The 15,768-nt window shown below is 47.2% G+C and overlaps 1 protein-coding gene across 2 annotated transcripts in view; it reads right to left on the bottom strand.

Moving 5' to 3' along the window:
* LHCGR (luteinizing hormone/choriogonadotropin receptor) overlaps positions 1-15,768 on the bottom strand; it is a 132,267-nt gene that overhangs the window by 55,832 nt on the left and 60,667 nt on the right. For both annotated transcript variants that reach the window (XM_083175275.1, XM_083175274.1), the window contains one exon: positions 4,234-4,308. In XM_083175275.1, the coding sequence (XP_083031401.1) occupies positions 4,234-4,308 (75 nt within the window). The remainder of the gene's footprint in view (positions 1-4,233; positions 4,309-15,768) is intronic.

Genomic DNA, 15,768 nt, shown 5'->3' with positions numbered 1-15,768 from the left:
TAAATAAATAATTAAATAAATTACTGCTCCTGTCAAGTGACAGATCTATGTATACTTTTTTACATTGCTGATTATACACCCGTTGGGGGTAATTGCAAATTACCTTTTGGGAATTGGAGATCTAGCACGACTAGCGCTACGGAGTGGCCCTAGGGTCACTAAATTTTTCTGGTGGTTTTTTATACTTTTTGATGTAAACAGCCTCCGCTTTCCCTGCCAGGCGTAATTTTATGGTCCATAAAGGATTAAAGGTCACTATCTACAGTTGAACGCAAGCGCGAGTGCTTTGGCACACACAGCCATCGTTTTCTGCGCAGATCCCTGTGAGTGAGTGAAGCGGTGATGCGCTTCCTGTCTTTGGAAGACAAGTGGCCGCGCACTTCCTGTAGGTGGAACGCACCACCATGCTGCTGGGCACGGGGGCCGGATGCTGGATGCCGACTAGCGGCCAATGAACATCTTGTATTTTAATTGACAGGGGTTTATGTATGCCCCACTATGGACCTGTTAGTCACGCTTCTGACGAAGGAAGAACTTTCCGAAAACGCGTTTAAGCGTGCTTTTTAAACACCAGCCTGACGTGTGGACCTGTGGGAACAGCTGTGAAGCAGAGGACAATCCTGGACTAAGCCCCCCTTGCCCCCAGACCAAGGGACCCAGACTGAAGGACGATCCTGATGACATCGCATGCCTGCTGTTTTTGCCAGTGACACACTGTTCATGCTTTTATATCAAGTCACTTTATTGTAAGTGCAATTGTCAGATTAAATATTTGTTTTACTTTATTGACCTGCACCATGTTGCTTTTTATTATATCTCCCCTGTGCTTTTAAATAGTGTGAATGTGGATTGGATAGATCTGGAGCATTGTATGCAATACACCTGTCGACCCTGCTAAGCTCGATCTGGTTTGTATCTTTGAAATCTGTTCACATACAGGGTTCATTAACACCTTGTTAACATAGTTTACATTGAGCGCTGTGTTTTTCCTATTCACTACTTCTTTGTTTCAAATGTACCTAGACCATATGTAACACTCAGTGCCCATACACTTATCCAATTCGGGCTGATATCACCGTTGGCACACACCTATGTGAAGGGGGCGGGGAACACAAAACGCGGGCAAAATCTTGGGCAGCGTGAAGCGCCTGGGAACTCTTTCTCTCTCAGCCAATCAGTGGCCGGCCTATTTTTTGAATTTTCAAATTCTGCCACTGCTGTCCACAGTGTCCACTCACTCAGCGTTTCCCGGACACTGCAGGCTGCCCGCTCCGCAGCTGCACCCACAGCCCCCGGGCGCTTCACGCAGCCCGGATCCCCCGCTGCCCAGGTACTGTAGTTCTATTTTCTCCTGCCCCCGCAGCTCCCCGGAATTTTCCATGTCCCATTTGCTGGGGGAGCTCAGGCAAAAATAGGTCCAACTTGTCCGCTAATGTATGGGGGCCATAAAGGGGACTTTCTAATTAACAAAATAATCTGCACAGACAATTTGAATTTGTTTACCTCTATTAAGGGTAATTCATGCGGTATATATTAAGAATTTCAACATTCAAAATAACAAAATTCAGCATCTCTACAATTGCAGAATACGCTATGAACACCAGAATAAGATCTGAGCCCAGCTGGGATTCTCCTTCAGCACGAAACGATCACAAGCGTATTCCGAAAATAACGAACTGGGATTAGCCGGTGGTGACAAGTAGTCCCAAGGATTCTTGGCTTTTATCATATTTGCTTTGGTTGTTTCTAATGTGTGGACAGGTTGACTTTGTTATGGGGCTATTGTGCTGTTTTTAATTAATTCGGACTAAAATGTCTTTATAAAAAAAGATCGGAGATTACATTTGTGATGCACAAGGACTTTAGGGCAGTTGTTTCATTATAATACATCTTTCAATGTGTTTTAGATTTACTCTTTTACTCTTTACACTTCTGATACAATGTAGGAAGGATGGGGCCTAGAAATTGGGCCGTATCGCCCATGCACATGGGGGTAAGGGGCTGGATGTGCTGCGCACAAGATTATCGTATCTGCAGCTGTCGATGTATCGCATCCGACTTCCCTTGAACTCCCCCCGCAGCTCCCCGGGAGTCCTTTCACATGCGATGAATCACATTTAGAAAAATGACAAATCAAGTGGCAATTCGGATGACGGATTCCTTGGGAGCTCAATGGAAGACCAGTCGGTCACTCATGTCCCCACATCCCTGTTTTTTGCACAGAACTTGGGGGGTCCATCTAGTTTGATCGGCTTGTTGTGAATTTGCAATGGGGACCGATGTTGGTGGCCTGCGAATGTGCTTAAGCGATTATGCGCATGCGCAGTGAAGACTACATTTTTCTGGGGACATACCCGCGTCCCTACCGGGGCTGGCAGTGGCCCACCGCACGCGTGCACAGTTTCTATTCCTGCAGGTAGAGGGGCTGGGGGATGGCCATAGCTTTAAAGAGCTGCTAGCCATGCACCCCCAGTGGCAAAACGGGAGTGTGGCCTTGCAGGAGTGATGCAATTTGTAGGCCACCCCCCTTGCCTCCAGGCTATGCCCCCAATTTCATCTCTGAGCAACACATAGCTCTGATCTGTGGCATTAATAAACTATAATACAGTACATTCCATCTCTGAGTTAGGCTCTATACACACAGCGCGGCTGTCATATAAGTTGCAGCTTTAAACCCATCGGGGATTGGCTGGAAGGAGATGGACTGAAGCTGGTAGGCTAAGACAGATCACCTGACCGGCTCAGAAACGGCACTTGAAGAGTCCAATATTTATTTTTCTTGACTTTGAATTCCGCTAGCTGGTGAGAGCGTACTATGTGGGTTTTGGGAGACGTTGTTTGGAAACGATTAAGTACCAAAGGCTTTAACCAGGAAATATAGAAGGGATGCGTAGGGTAGGTGGAAGCTTGAGCCTATGGGGCCAATTCTGACCTGCTTACGGATTACTACTAACACAATGGGAAAATCGGCCCCTATATGCAAGGGTAGAGAGGACACCAATGATCGTATAAGGACCAATATATCGAGGCGGAGACGGATCACTTGGTACAGTGCGATCACACATATGACTATGGACCTTATTCTGGTCCATTTGCAGGCCCACGTGAGTTCGCACGGGGCCAATGTTTTTGCATTGCGCATTTCTGCATATGTGCTTGGTGCGTGCATCCACGGCGACCGAACTGGTCGCTGGGTGAACGCACCGCCCATGCTTACGAATGGAGGGCGGGGAGGGGGTGGGTGGGAGTCGGCGGGCTGGCCCATTAACATATGGGAATGCCCAGTGATTCATGGGCGTTCCCATGAGAACATTGGGTGTTCTCATGCTAATGAAGCCTTGATGGAAATGTGGCCATCGAAAGATGTGGGGTCCCAGTGGCTTGCGAATGAATGTTTACAGTATGTAAATTATCCATTCGCAGCCAGTGCAAATGTACACAGCTTGCAAATGGCGGGCCGGCGTCCCACCATCCCCAAGGCGGGATCGTGGTCACTCGGAAGGATGCAAATTCGCATCTGAGTGAATGAACCAGAATACCCCACTACGTGTATTCCATTCATATACCCTTTGTTATGGCAGTACTTTCATTTCTGCTGCGTGGGTGGCTAGACTGGCCGGCAAAACGCGTAGGGTCATGGACAAAAATATTTTGCGGAACAGTTAGAAAATTTGGCTCATTTTCACTACTGAACTTTTTTTTGCCTATTTATATTTATTCTTTAACCACTTCAGTGGTGGTTTTTTTGGGGGGAGTGCTCCCCACTGGGTGAGTTTTTTATGGGGAGCGCTCCCTTTAAAAAACCCACCACTGCCTCCCAGGGTCCGGGCAGCGCCGCTGAACTGTCAATCAGCCGCTACCCGGACCTGAGCCCCTACGCCCCGTCCCTCTCTCCCTGTCCCCGGCAGCTGGCTTGTCATAAGCCGGCGCCGGGGACTTCAATAGAAAACCCAGAGGGGAGGGGGGAGGAGGAGGCGCGGTGGAGGGGAGGGAGCCGGAAAAACCAAAGCTGCCTGAGTTCAGTGATTGAACTCAGCAGCGCTACCCGGCTGTAAACAGTGGCAATCCCGAGAATTTTCCGGGCTTGCCAGACTGGACACTGAGGCACAGCCCAGAAAATTCTCAGGATTGCCACTGAAGGGGTCAATGGAGTTTTTTTTTAAATGTATGGATAATGAAATACTGTAAATAGTTAAAAAATAAGAAACAAAATTACAGAAGAAAATGACTTACAATTCCGTCAGATGGGTTAGATTGGAAAAAGCATAACTGTGAATTCTTTCCAGTGAATCACTTTGGGATATTACTCTGTTACAAACAAAATAGAAAGCAAAGGAAAACACATTAGTCGCACTGTAACACTGCACTCTGACCTCACATATACACTGCGTAAATCATGCACAATGGCGGAATTTGGCATTTGTTTTTGAGTAAGTATTTGTGGGGATGGAGGGGCTAAAGTTTCTCTGGAGCAGAATGACATTTAACTCGGTGCCAGGTCAAGCTTAGACCTCCCCACACTATTTATCACCCCTCCAAAATTCAGATCCCATCAGTCTTAATTACAATATACTTCTAACTCAATATTACTGGCACAGATGTACTATGTGGGATTAAGCAATATTCAGGAGAATGCAGCGTCAGCTAGTAACTAATAAAATCACCGAGACACTAACGACTTGTCAGCCAAATTATTTTAGGCAGCCTGAAGGAAAGGGAGAAGACAGAAATCCCAAATAGTAAATAGGAACCAATTTCCTGTCATGTATTTTGTCTTTGAGCGCTCCTGATAGTTACAAGATGCTGGCGGGGATTGTAACAAAATGTAGATGTTCTAATGCATTTTATTGTTGTGTATTTTGGGGCTTATAGCTGTGGCTGCAGGGGTACAGACCTATCCTCATTCACCTAGCATATATTTGGCGCAAGACACCCAGCGATTATTTGCATTCCAGACACAGCAGGCAGCTCCTCAAAGTGTATGCAGCGGAATAGCAATGCCACCACAGCCCAGTAGGTGGCAGGGAGGAGTTGGCGCTGCGGGGGAGCAGATTCTATTTAGGAGCGGAGCATGTACATAGATCCCCGATACATCTGCCCCACCTGCAGTGCACATGGTTTTGCCCATTTTGAGAACAAATTTGTTCTGCGATCAGATCTGAATAAGTGCCAATATCACAGATGTAGAATAGCATAACTTGGAGTAAAAAAATCGGGGCCTCTGCGCCGTAGCACTTTTTAAAAATAGATTCAGATTAATTTACACACATATGTATTAAAGTTTCACGTCAGGTTGATCAAGAGAAGACACAAAAAGGAGAAGGAAAGACTGAGCTTGTCGTTCTTGTGGTGCACCATAAAGAAGTTTTTTTTATATAAAATATAACTTTTATTTATTTATTCACTTAAAAAGCGACATATAAAACCAAAGACATACATATTAGACAAATGACACGAAAAAAAAAAATTTAAATTGAGGAAAAGATTCCTCACGTAGTGAGACCCCAATGTCGTATTATCCTATTGTTTTTGTTTAAATTGTCACAGAAGTGCGTCTTACTGTATAGGGAGTATTTTGTAGACCTAAACAAATCAGTAAACTCTACCCATGTGATAGTGTTATATCTGAGTAACCTGTTGATTGCAATATTGAGTTCTAATCCTCTGGTATCTTGGGTACTCCAACACTATTAGTAAAGAGTTGAATATAATTACAATGGGGAGATATATTAATCTGATAAGTCTAGGTCTGCTGGGTTTAGAAGCAGTGTTGCGTGTGTGCTGGGTGGTAATATATAATAGTAACTGTCTGGAGGGTAATCAGCTAGTGTGGTAATATATCACTTTCTTAAATCACAAGTGCCACCAAGCTGACCTTCCAACAGACTGGTTTATAAGTAAACCCAAGAGATCCAGGTTATAGCATGTACATGATGCATATAAAATAAATTAGCATCCGAGGAGTTAAATGCTTGCGGTCTCTCAGCATAAGTGCACACTTTTGAACTGCAGTTCCCAATACTAGAATACTAGCCCTGTCACCCCCGACAGATCCGGATTACAGCGCACCCTTGATGCTGACAAATGTCCTGGCACCAGCGGGGTAACGCCTTCGGTCTGACGGCGAGTGTAACTGTCCCTGCTCTACAGACCTGGTAGGTGAATATTCACCAATTCCTGTCTGGACGTAGGTAGAGTGGGGGGAGGGGAGGCACGGTTAGCAATGAACCCACGTGCCTTCACCGCCCACTGGACAGTGCAGTGTGACAAAAAGTAATCAATAAGCAATCATATAGGAGGACAATGGGGTACAATCACTAGGTGGACACGGTCAACGCGCGTGTCGCTGCTCACTTCATCTGGGCCTGATAGACTAATGAGGGAGAGAGGGAGATTGCTGTTATGTCAGGGAGTCTCCTGCAGAATGCAGGAGGGGAGGTAACTATGATGTATCAGTGTAATGTGGGCTAGGTGACATGAGGGAGATTGCTAGACTAATGAGGGAGAGAGGGAGAATGCTGCTATGTCAGGGAGTCTCCTTTTGAATGCAGGAGGGGAGGTTACTATGATGTAACAGTGTAATGTGGGATGGGTGTCATTAGGGAGATTGCTAGACTAATGAGGGAGAGAGGGAGATTGCTGTTATGTCAGGGAGTCTCCTGCAGAATGCAGGAAGGGGAGGTAACTATGATGTAACAGTGTAATGTGGGCTAGGTGACATGAGGGAGATTGCTAGACTAATAAGGGAGAGAGGGAGATTGCTGCTATGTCAGGGAATCTCCTGCAGAATGCAGGAGGGGAGGTAACTATGATGTAACAGTGTAATGTGGGCTAGGTGACATGAGGGAGATTGCTAGACTAATGAGGGAGAGAGGGAGATTGCTGTTATTTCAGGGACTCTCCTGCAGGAGGGGAGGTAACTATGATGTAACAGTGTAATGTGGGCTAGGTGACATGAGGGAGATTGCTAGACTAATGAGGGAGAGTGGGAGATTGCTGCTATGTCAGGGAGTTTCCTGCAGAATGCAGGAGGGGAGGTAACTATGATGTAACAGTGTAATGTGGGCTAGGTGACATGAGGGAGATTGCTAGACTAATGAGGGAGAGAGGGAGATTGCTGTTATGTCAGGGAGTCTCCTGCAGAATGCAGGAGGGGAGGTAACTATGATGTTACAGTGTAATGTGGGCTAGGTGACATGAGGGAGATTGCTAGACTAATGAGGGAGAGAGGGAGATTGCTGTTATTTCAGTGAGTCTCCTGCAGGAGGGGAGGTAACTATGATGTAACAGTGTAATGTGGGCTAGGTGACATGAGGGAGATTGCTAGACTAATAATGGAGAGAGGGAGATTGCTGCTATGCCAGGGAGTCTCCAGCAGAATGCAGGAGGGGAGATAACTATGATGTAACAGTGTAATGTGGGCTAGGTGACATGAGGGAGATTGCTAGACTAATAACGGAGAGAGGGAGATTGCTGCTATTTCAGGGAGTCTCCTGCAGAATGCAGGAGGGGAGGTAACTATGATGTAACAGTGTAATGTGGGCTAGGTGACATGAGGGAGATTGCTAGACTAATGAGGGAGAGAGGGAGATTGCTGCTATTTCAGGGAGTCTCCTGCAGAATGCAGGAGGGGAGGTAACTATGATGTATCAGTGTAATGTGGGCTAGGTGACATGAGGGAGATTGCTGTTATGTCAGGGAGTCTCCTGCAGAATGCAGGAAGGGGAGGTAACTATGATGTAACAGTGTAATGTGGGCTAGGTGACATGAGGGAGATTGCTAGACTAATAAGGGAGAGAGGGAGATTGCTGCTATGTCAGGGAATCTCCTGCAGAATGCAGGAGGGGAGGTAACTATGATGTAACAGTGTAATGTGGGCTAGGTGACATGAGGGAGATTGCTAGACTAATGAGGGAGAGAGGGAGATTGCTGTTATTTCAGGGAGTCTCCTGCAGGAGGGGAGGTAACTATGATGTAACAGTGTAATGTGGGCTAGGTGACATGAGGGAGATTGCTAGACTAATGAGGGAGAGTGGGAGATTGCTGCTATGTCAGGGAGTTTCCTGCAGAATGCAGGAGGGGAGGTAACTATGATGTAACAGTGTAATGTGGGCTAGGTGACATGAGGGAGATTGCTAGACTAATGAGGGAGAGAGGGAGATTGCTGTTATGTCAGGGAGTCTCCTGCAGAATGCAGGAGGGGAGGTAACTATGATGTTACAGTGTAATGTGGGCTAGGTGACATGAGGGAGATTGCTAGACTAATAACGGAGAGAGGGAGATTGCTGCTATGCCAGGGAGTCTCCTGCAGAATGCAGGAGGGGAGGTAACTATGATGTAACAGTGTAATGTGGGCTAGGTGACATGAGGGAGATTGCTAGACTAATAACGGAGAGAGGGAGATTGCTGCTATTTCAGGGAGTCTCCTGCAGGAGGGGAGGTAACTATGATGTAACAGTGTAATGTGGGCTAGGTGACATGAGGGAGATTGCTAGACTAATGAGGGAGAGTGGGAGATTGCTGCTATGTCAGGGAGTTTCCTGCAGAATGCAGGAGGGGAGGTAACTATGATGTAACAGTGTAATGTGGGCTAGGTGACATGAGGGAGATTGCTAGACTAATGAGGGAGAGAGGGAGATTGCTGTTATGTCAGGGAGTCTCCTGCAGAATGCAGGAGGGGAGGTAACTATGATGTTACAGTGTAATGTGGGCTAGGTGACATGAGGGAGATTGCTAGACTAATGAGGGAGAGAGGGAGATTGCTGTTATTTCAGTGAGTCTCCTGCAGGAGGGGAGGTAACTATGATGTAACAGTGTAATGTGGGCTAGGTGACATGAGGGAGATTGCTAGACTAATAACGGAGAGAGGGAGATTGCTGCTATGCCAGGGAGTCTCCAGCAGAATGCAGGAGGGGAGATAACTATGATGTAACAGTGTAATGTGGGCTAGGTGACATGAGGGAGATTGCTAGACTAATAACGGAGAGAGGGAGATTGCTGCTATTTCAGGGAGTCTCCTGCAGAATGCAGGAGGGGAGGTAACTATGATGTAACAGTGTAATGTGGGCTAGGTGACATGAGGGAGATTGCTAGACTAATGAGGGAGAGAGGGAGATTGCTGCTATTTCAGGGAGTCTCCTGCAGAATGCAGGAGGGGAGGTAACTATGATGTAACAGTGTAATGTGGGCTAGGTGACATGAGGGAGATTGCTAGACTAATGAGGGAGAGAGGGAGATTGCTGCTATTTCAGGGAGTCTCCTGCAGAATGCAGGAGGGGAGGTAGCTATGATGTAACAGTGTAATGTGGGCTAGGTGACATGAGGGAGATTGCTAGACTAATGAGGGAGAGAGGGTGATTGCTGCTATTTCAGGGAGTCTCCTGCAGAATGCAGGAGGGGAGGTAACTATGCTTAATTACTGCAGCTTCCTTTTATAGAATCCCAAACCTAAGAGTATCTGATGTTTTTGACTCGATTTCGTATCAGAATCTATCAGGAAACACAGAGCTGCATCCAGGACGGAATCATATCCCTTAAATTCAGATGCGTTCGGATTTAAGGTAATCTGAACCTCTCATCTCTAGTATTTATAGAGGGAGGGTGAGATTTAGGGAATGCCCTCAATGCGACACCAACACATGCCAAAAGCTTCTTTGTGTCTGTATCTCAATTCACAAACATGCTTTAGATTATATACAGAGGTGCCGGATGCGGGCCCGACAGTCATTTACCCAATGTCAGGATCCTGACTGTCAAAACGCCGACAGACAGGTGCCCGACGGCCACCCGCTATTTTCCCTCGTGGGGGTCCACAACCCCCACAGAGGAAGAATAGAATAGGTGGCGAGCGCAGCGTGGCGAGTGCAAGGGGCTTTGTTGCGCTCACCATGCTGTCTGAGTCCAGGCAGTCGGGATCCCGACGTTGGGCTAATGACTGTCGGACCCTATACCACACCCGTTAAACAGTATAAACATTAACAAGGTGACCGAATGTAGGTTTTTGTAGGATAGATTTGCACAATGCCTTGAAAGTGTGGATTTTATTGGCAATGAAAACATAGCAACAGACCAGAGTGATTTTTCAGGGTTAGAGAATGCAGGGTTGACAATCTTGGATCTAGTTCCAAAAAATGTACAAGAGACCATTCAAAGACCAGATTTATGGGACATTATGTATAACGGCTGCCAGTAGTTTTTCCTACGAAAAAATTCACCCCGGCGACAAGATCTCAACAAATCAACGAAGCAGAATTTCACCCAAGAGATTTTTTTTTAGTCCGCTAATGTAAGGAAAGACCTACGTGAAAAGCGCGCAACAGCCTCTGTTTACGTAACAGGCCGAGGCAGAGTCACAAGAGTGTAACACAGGGTTGCCGACTTTAAAAAAATCCTCTCCGGGAGAAGCCCGGAGAGGAATCTTGCATTACGAGTTTTGGGGGCAGGGCTTTACTGTGATGTCATTAAGCCCCGCCCCATTACATCAAATAGCAGAAATAACTGCTATCCATGGAGGGGGCGGGGCTAAAACGTCACGATTGTGCCGTTTTAGCTCCGCCCCCTCCCCTGAGACCCGCGGATTGCGGCATATAAATGCCGCGATCGGGGGGCTCAGTGGGGGTCCCCCTGATTCCGGGAGGGTTGCCCACCCTTCCGGGGGCCGGGAGGAAGGACCCGATTTTCGGGAGACTCCCGCAAATTCCGGGAGGGTCGGCAACCCTGGTGTAACATACTGTAAGATTTACGTGATTGCCCCTGAATTGTGTGCACAGAAATCTATATGGTCCTTTATTGTGTACAGGAACTGATTCTGGTTGATTTGTTAAGCTGCGAGGATCGGACAAATTGCACCACCCCTTGTGCATATGTAACATAATTGTTACCACCCCTCCAAGAGCCACAAATTATGCCATTTGTTGGAATGGGGGTGGAGCTTAATGACGGCAAGGACCAAAGCAAATTATTTATGGTCAAAGTCATAGCCAAAACCAGCGCTAGTGGCTGCCAATCATAAAATATGTGGGCAATTAGAACCACAACTATGTCCGTCATCACATAACTGAACATTAGGGTGACACTATGAGGTGAAGTACCGCAAGTGAGCACTAGAGGCCACTCTATGGACCAAATTACAATACCAGAGAGTGAAAGCAATTATTGCAGGGACACTAATCTGTTTCAAACTTGCTGTATACGGAGAGAGGGAGCTGTGAGGAAAGAGATTGGAGGTGGGAGCAGATAGGGACTGGGGTTGGGGTCTGTGGCTTAGGTTTACCACAGTTGTCCAAGATAAATATTGGTGCCCCCCCCCCAAATAGCTCAATCAGTTAGGTGTCTCCAGTAAGACAGGTCATGGGTTCTAATACAGGGCGTGGCACTTGCAAAAATGATGTTAGGAGGGGGAGCCAGCCACAGAAGCGAAATCGACGGATTGCAATGAACTGATTTAAACTTGCAGGGGAGGAGAGGCGCCCCCTTGGGAGCAGGAGCCCACCGGCAGATAACTTGTTTGCCGCCAAGAGTTACACCTCTGGGGGGGGGGGGATTGGAGAGTTTGCGGGCTAAAAACGGTCACACTCCACCAGATTCTATCTTTCATTTTATTGAATGTGCTATATTAATGAGACCTTGAGGCATATGTAACAAACTCTGATTTCTCCGGAGGTGTGGCATCCTGGCTGAACTTCCCTTAGAATCTAATTGGTTGCTCTGGACAACACCACCACCTTACCGCGTTAGAAGGTCTGATTACTGTCCCATTTAATAAGACTCAAGTGCACTAAACTATAAATGTCTCTTTGGTTGAGAGGAACACGATAGTAATAGAATCTGTAAAAGGTCTGTCTTCCATTACTTGTTATTTGGTTGGATATTATGACACGTTGCAAATTGCCTTCATTCATCAGATTCAATACTATACTCTCATCTTAGATGATTTGGTAACAAGCAGCGCTGGTGTGTGGGAGCCATTTCTGGAGGCCTCAGGGAGTTGAGGAATTCTGTGGGTTATTCTTCATTCCTTAGAACAGACACTGATATATATACAGTATATATATATATATATATATATATATATATATATATATATATATATATATATTTACTGTACATCCTCATCAGCTAAAGTGAGCAGTAAATACTGGTTGATGACTGTGTTATTCTTTTTATAAAAATAAAACATCATAATATATAGATTATTATATATATATTATTATCATCTATATACGGTGGAGGTTTTTACCTGCAGCCCCCCCCCCCCCCTCCAGTTAAGTCCGCCACTATAATCTGCCTAAGTGAAGCAAGATGCAGTCTGTGAGACTGCTCTGGCTTCACTGTGACTGGCATTGACTTCCTATTGGAAGTCCGACCTGCCAGGCTCTCAAGGCAGTCCCATTGGGAGGTGTTCCCTCCCTCCCAGATGCCTCTCTATGCGCAGCTGTGGGGCAGCCCCAAAACAGGTTCTGTGCATGTGCAAAAGCAGCCCACATAGGCTGGGGCCAGCGCATGCACAGTATGTAAGAAGTTACTGCGCAGGCCCCAAGCTCAGGAGCCGGAGAGAAAGTAGAGAAGAGAGCTTGCAGGTGCTCAGGAGCTGAAGAGACAGAAGGCGACGCTATGGCTGGCGAGACAGAATGGGGCCGGCTGGGGCTCAGGAGCTGGAGAGACAGAAGGAGGCTTGCAGGGGCTCAGGAGCTGAAGAGACAGAAGGTGACGCTATATATCGTGGGACAGAAGGGGGCTGGCTGGGGTTCAGGTGCTGGAGAGACAGAAGAGGGCTTGCAGGGGCTCAGGAGCTGAAGAGACAGAAGGCGACGCTATGGCTGGCGAGACAGAATGGGGCCGGCTGGGGCTCAGGAGCTGGAGAGACAGAAGGAGGCTTGCAGGGGCTCAGGAGCTGAAGAGACAGAAGGTGACGCTATATATCGTGGGACAGAAGGGGGCTGGCTGGGGTTCAGGTGCTGGAGAGACAGAAGGAGGCTTGCAGGGGCTCAGGAGCTGAAGAGACAGAAGGTGACGCTATGGCTCGTGAGACAGAAGGGGGCTGGCTGGGGTTCAGGTGCTGGAGCGACAGAAGAGGGCTTGCAGGGGCTGAGGAGCTGAAGAGACAGAAGGTGACGCTGTGGCTGGTGAGACAGAATGGGACTGGGTGGGGCTCAGGAGCTGGAGACACAAAGGGGGCTTGCAGGTGCACAGGAGCTGGAGATACAAAATGGGGTTGGCTATGGCTAAATAGACAGAAGGGAGCTGGCTATGGCTGGAGAGACACTTGAGACTGGAGTTGGAGAAAAACAAGGGGGAGGGGTGCAGGACAAAATTTAGGGGTGGTGTAGGCTGGAGATTACTGTAGAATATTCACACTGGTAGGATTACTGTCACATTCTTTTTCCCTTTTCTGCGCCACTGCACATGCACTGTAGTAGTAGTACGTTTATTTATAAGGCGCCGCAAAGTGTCCGCAGCGCCGAACATAGCAAACAAAAAAAACAAATTACAAGGTAACGTACAGGGTGTGTTGAAAAATACAGTATAAATAGGGGTATAGCTGGTAGAACTAAAATCAGCATCAGTTCAGAAGTAGGTGTGGAAATTGTCGAGAAGACTGAAGATGAAGTAGAGGAAGGGAAGAACAGGACAGGAGGACAGGTGAGGTAAAGAGGTAGGGTGAGTACGTGAGGAAGGAGGGCCCTGCTCATAAGAGTTAACATACTAAAAATAGGTGGGTGGACAAACGAAATACAATAGGATAAGTAGGAACGGAGGGGAACGGAGGCAGGATAGGAGGATCAAAAGAGGTTAGGAGGAGGGATAGGCTAGTCGAAAAAAGTGGGTTTTGAGGGAGCGCTTGGGCAGCGGTTTCACCATCTGTATTTCGCCTTGAGGCCCCAGCGGTTGAGGGAGCGCTGTAGGCAGCGGTTGCACCATCTGTATTTCGCCTCGAGGTGCCCTGGTATGAATTTACGCCACTGGTCAGGGTAATAACAGGGCTTGTGCTATGTCAATATTAGTTGCACACTCCTTGTATCAATGCACCATTGAGGAACAGTAAATAGATACTGAGAGCAGATCTGAGGAGATCCTATAATACTTGAGGAGATCGATAATAACTTGTACCTGAAAAATTACTAAAACAACCAGATGTGCACATTGGGTCCTAGTGAGCCCCATTAATTAGGGGAATAATTCAAATTCTGCCATCGCTGAGCCGGTAAGGGAAATCCAATGACGCATGAATGCTGATTACAGTGACGGGAAAGGTCAATGACATGGTCCATAGATCAAACAAAGCTTCAGTCTGTGCAAACTACAGTAGCAGCTGAGAGGTTCTGCAGTCATGTGGTCTGCAGTCATGTGTTCTGCAGTCATGTGGTCTGCAGATAGGTTACGGATGTGCACCTTGGGTCAAGGAGGCAGGAAGTCTTGGAAAGGACCGTAATGCATTGTGACGGGGATGACAGGCAAAGGCAGTCAACGGCCAAACCATCACATTGCTAAATTACTCTCTCTCCTCATAGATACTGTGGGGCTTATTTACTAAGATGGGAGTTCTATTGAAGATCGGATGTTGCCCCTAGCAACCAATCAGAAGCTACTTATTTATTTAGCATCTTCTTGAAGATAATAGAATCTGATTGGTTGCCCATAGCGACATCGCATCTTCAATAGAACTCCCATCTTAGTAAATAAACTCCTGTAGGTGTAGTCCACTAATAATATATTATTAACATCCTCGTTAGGGCTATTCTGCACCTGAATGGTATGAGGAGACGCCAGCCTTAATAGACCTTTGCCAGGTGTGGATACAATGGCCCGTATACAATGCGGCCAGCGAGGGGGTTAAATGGCGGGATCGCAGAAAACCGTATTCAATGTTCCAGGGGAATCCTCGCTGTCACAGGACAGCGAGGATTCCCCCAAAACAGGGGGCATTTAGCAACGGGTCTCGCTGCACGGGTCATTGCAAATAGACTAAAACGGGGGCTATTCAGAGCTGATTGCTGTTGTGAAATTCAAACGGCGACCAATGATTGTATTACGTACAGATCACAGTATGCGTGCAAGGTGCCAAACAGCAACGAAATTCTGTGTTATTTTTTTTAATTGCAAGCCAGCCACTGTTTGATTGACAGGAAGCCGGTGTTTGGGAGTGGTAACTGACCGCTATTTGGGAGTGTGAGGGTAAATGCAGGCGTGCCCAGGTGTTTTCAGGGAGGGTCTGTGATGTCAGCTCCGGCCCGATCAGCTGATTCTATCGCACAGTTAGAGTAGGTTCTGGGCTATGCATGGACTGGGAGAATCAATCGATGTTGAGTGAGATACTTATGTACGTTAGCCGCCAATCTGCGTGATTTTTGCAAGCCATTTGCAGTCTTGCACAGGGCGGGTGTCACTCTGATGAGGGTGTCGATTACCGGATTTTAACAATTTTGCCCAGCTATGATCAGATCTCAATAACCCACAAGGTCAGATGCATTACATTTTTTTACTTGCCTACTTTGATTTTCACCTCTCCGGGAGAAGCAACACGTCAGGCGGGACAGGGGCAAGGCTGACATCACTTGGCCCTGTCCCATACCATTAAACTCCATGATTGCAGGCAGCGGAGAGGGGGTGGGGCTTAAATGATGTGAAATGTCGCTATTGCGTCATTTTAGCCCCGCCCCCTCTCAGTGGACTGGTAAATGAACCAGCGGGGAAGGGAGGAGTGGGGGCTCTGGCCAGCAAGCGGGAGACTTGCTCGCCTTCCCGGGGGGCCTGGAGAGTGTCAGAGTG

This window comes from Crinia signifera, chromosome 3, assembly GCF_055691185.1.
Source record: "Crinia signifera chromosome 3, ASM5569118v1, whole genome shotgun sequence".
Lineage (NCBI taxonomy): Eukaryota > Metazoa > Chordata > Amphibia > Anura > Myobatrachidae > Crinia > Crinia signifera.
This window is presented reverse-complemented; position numbering and strand designations above follow the sequence as displayed.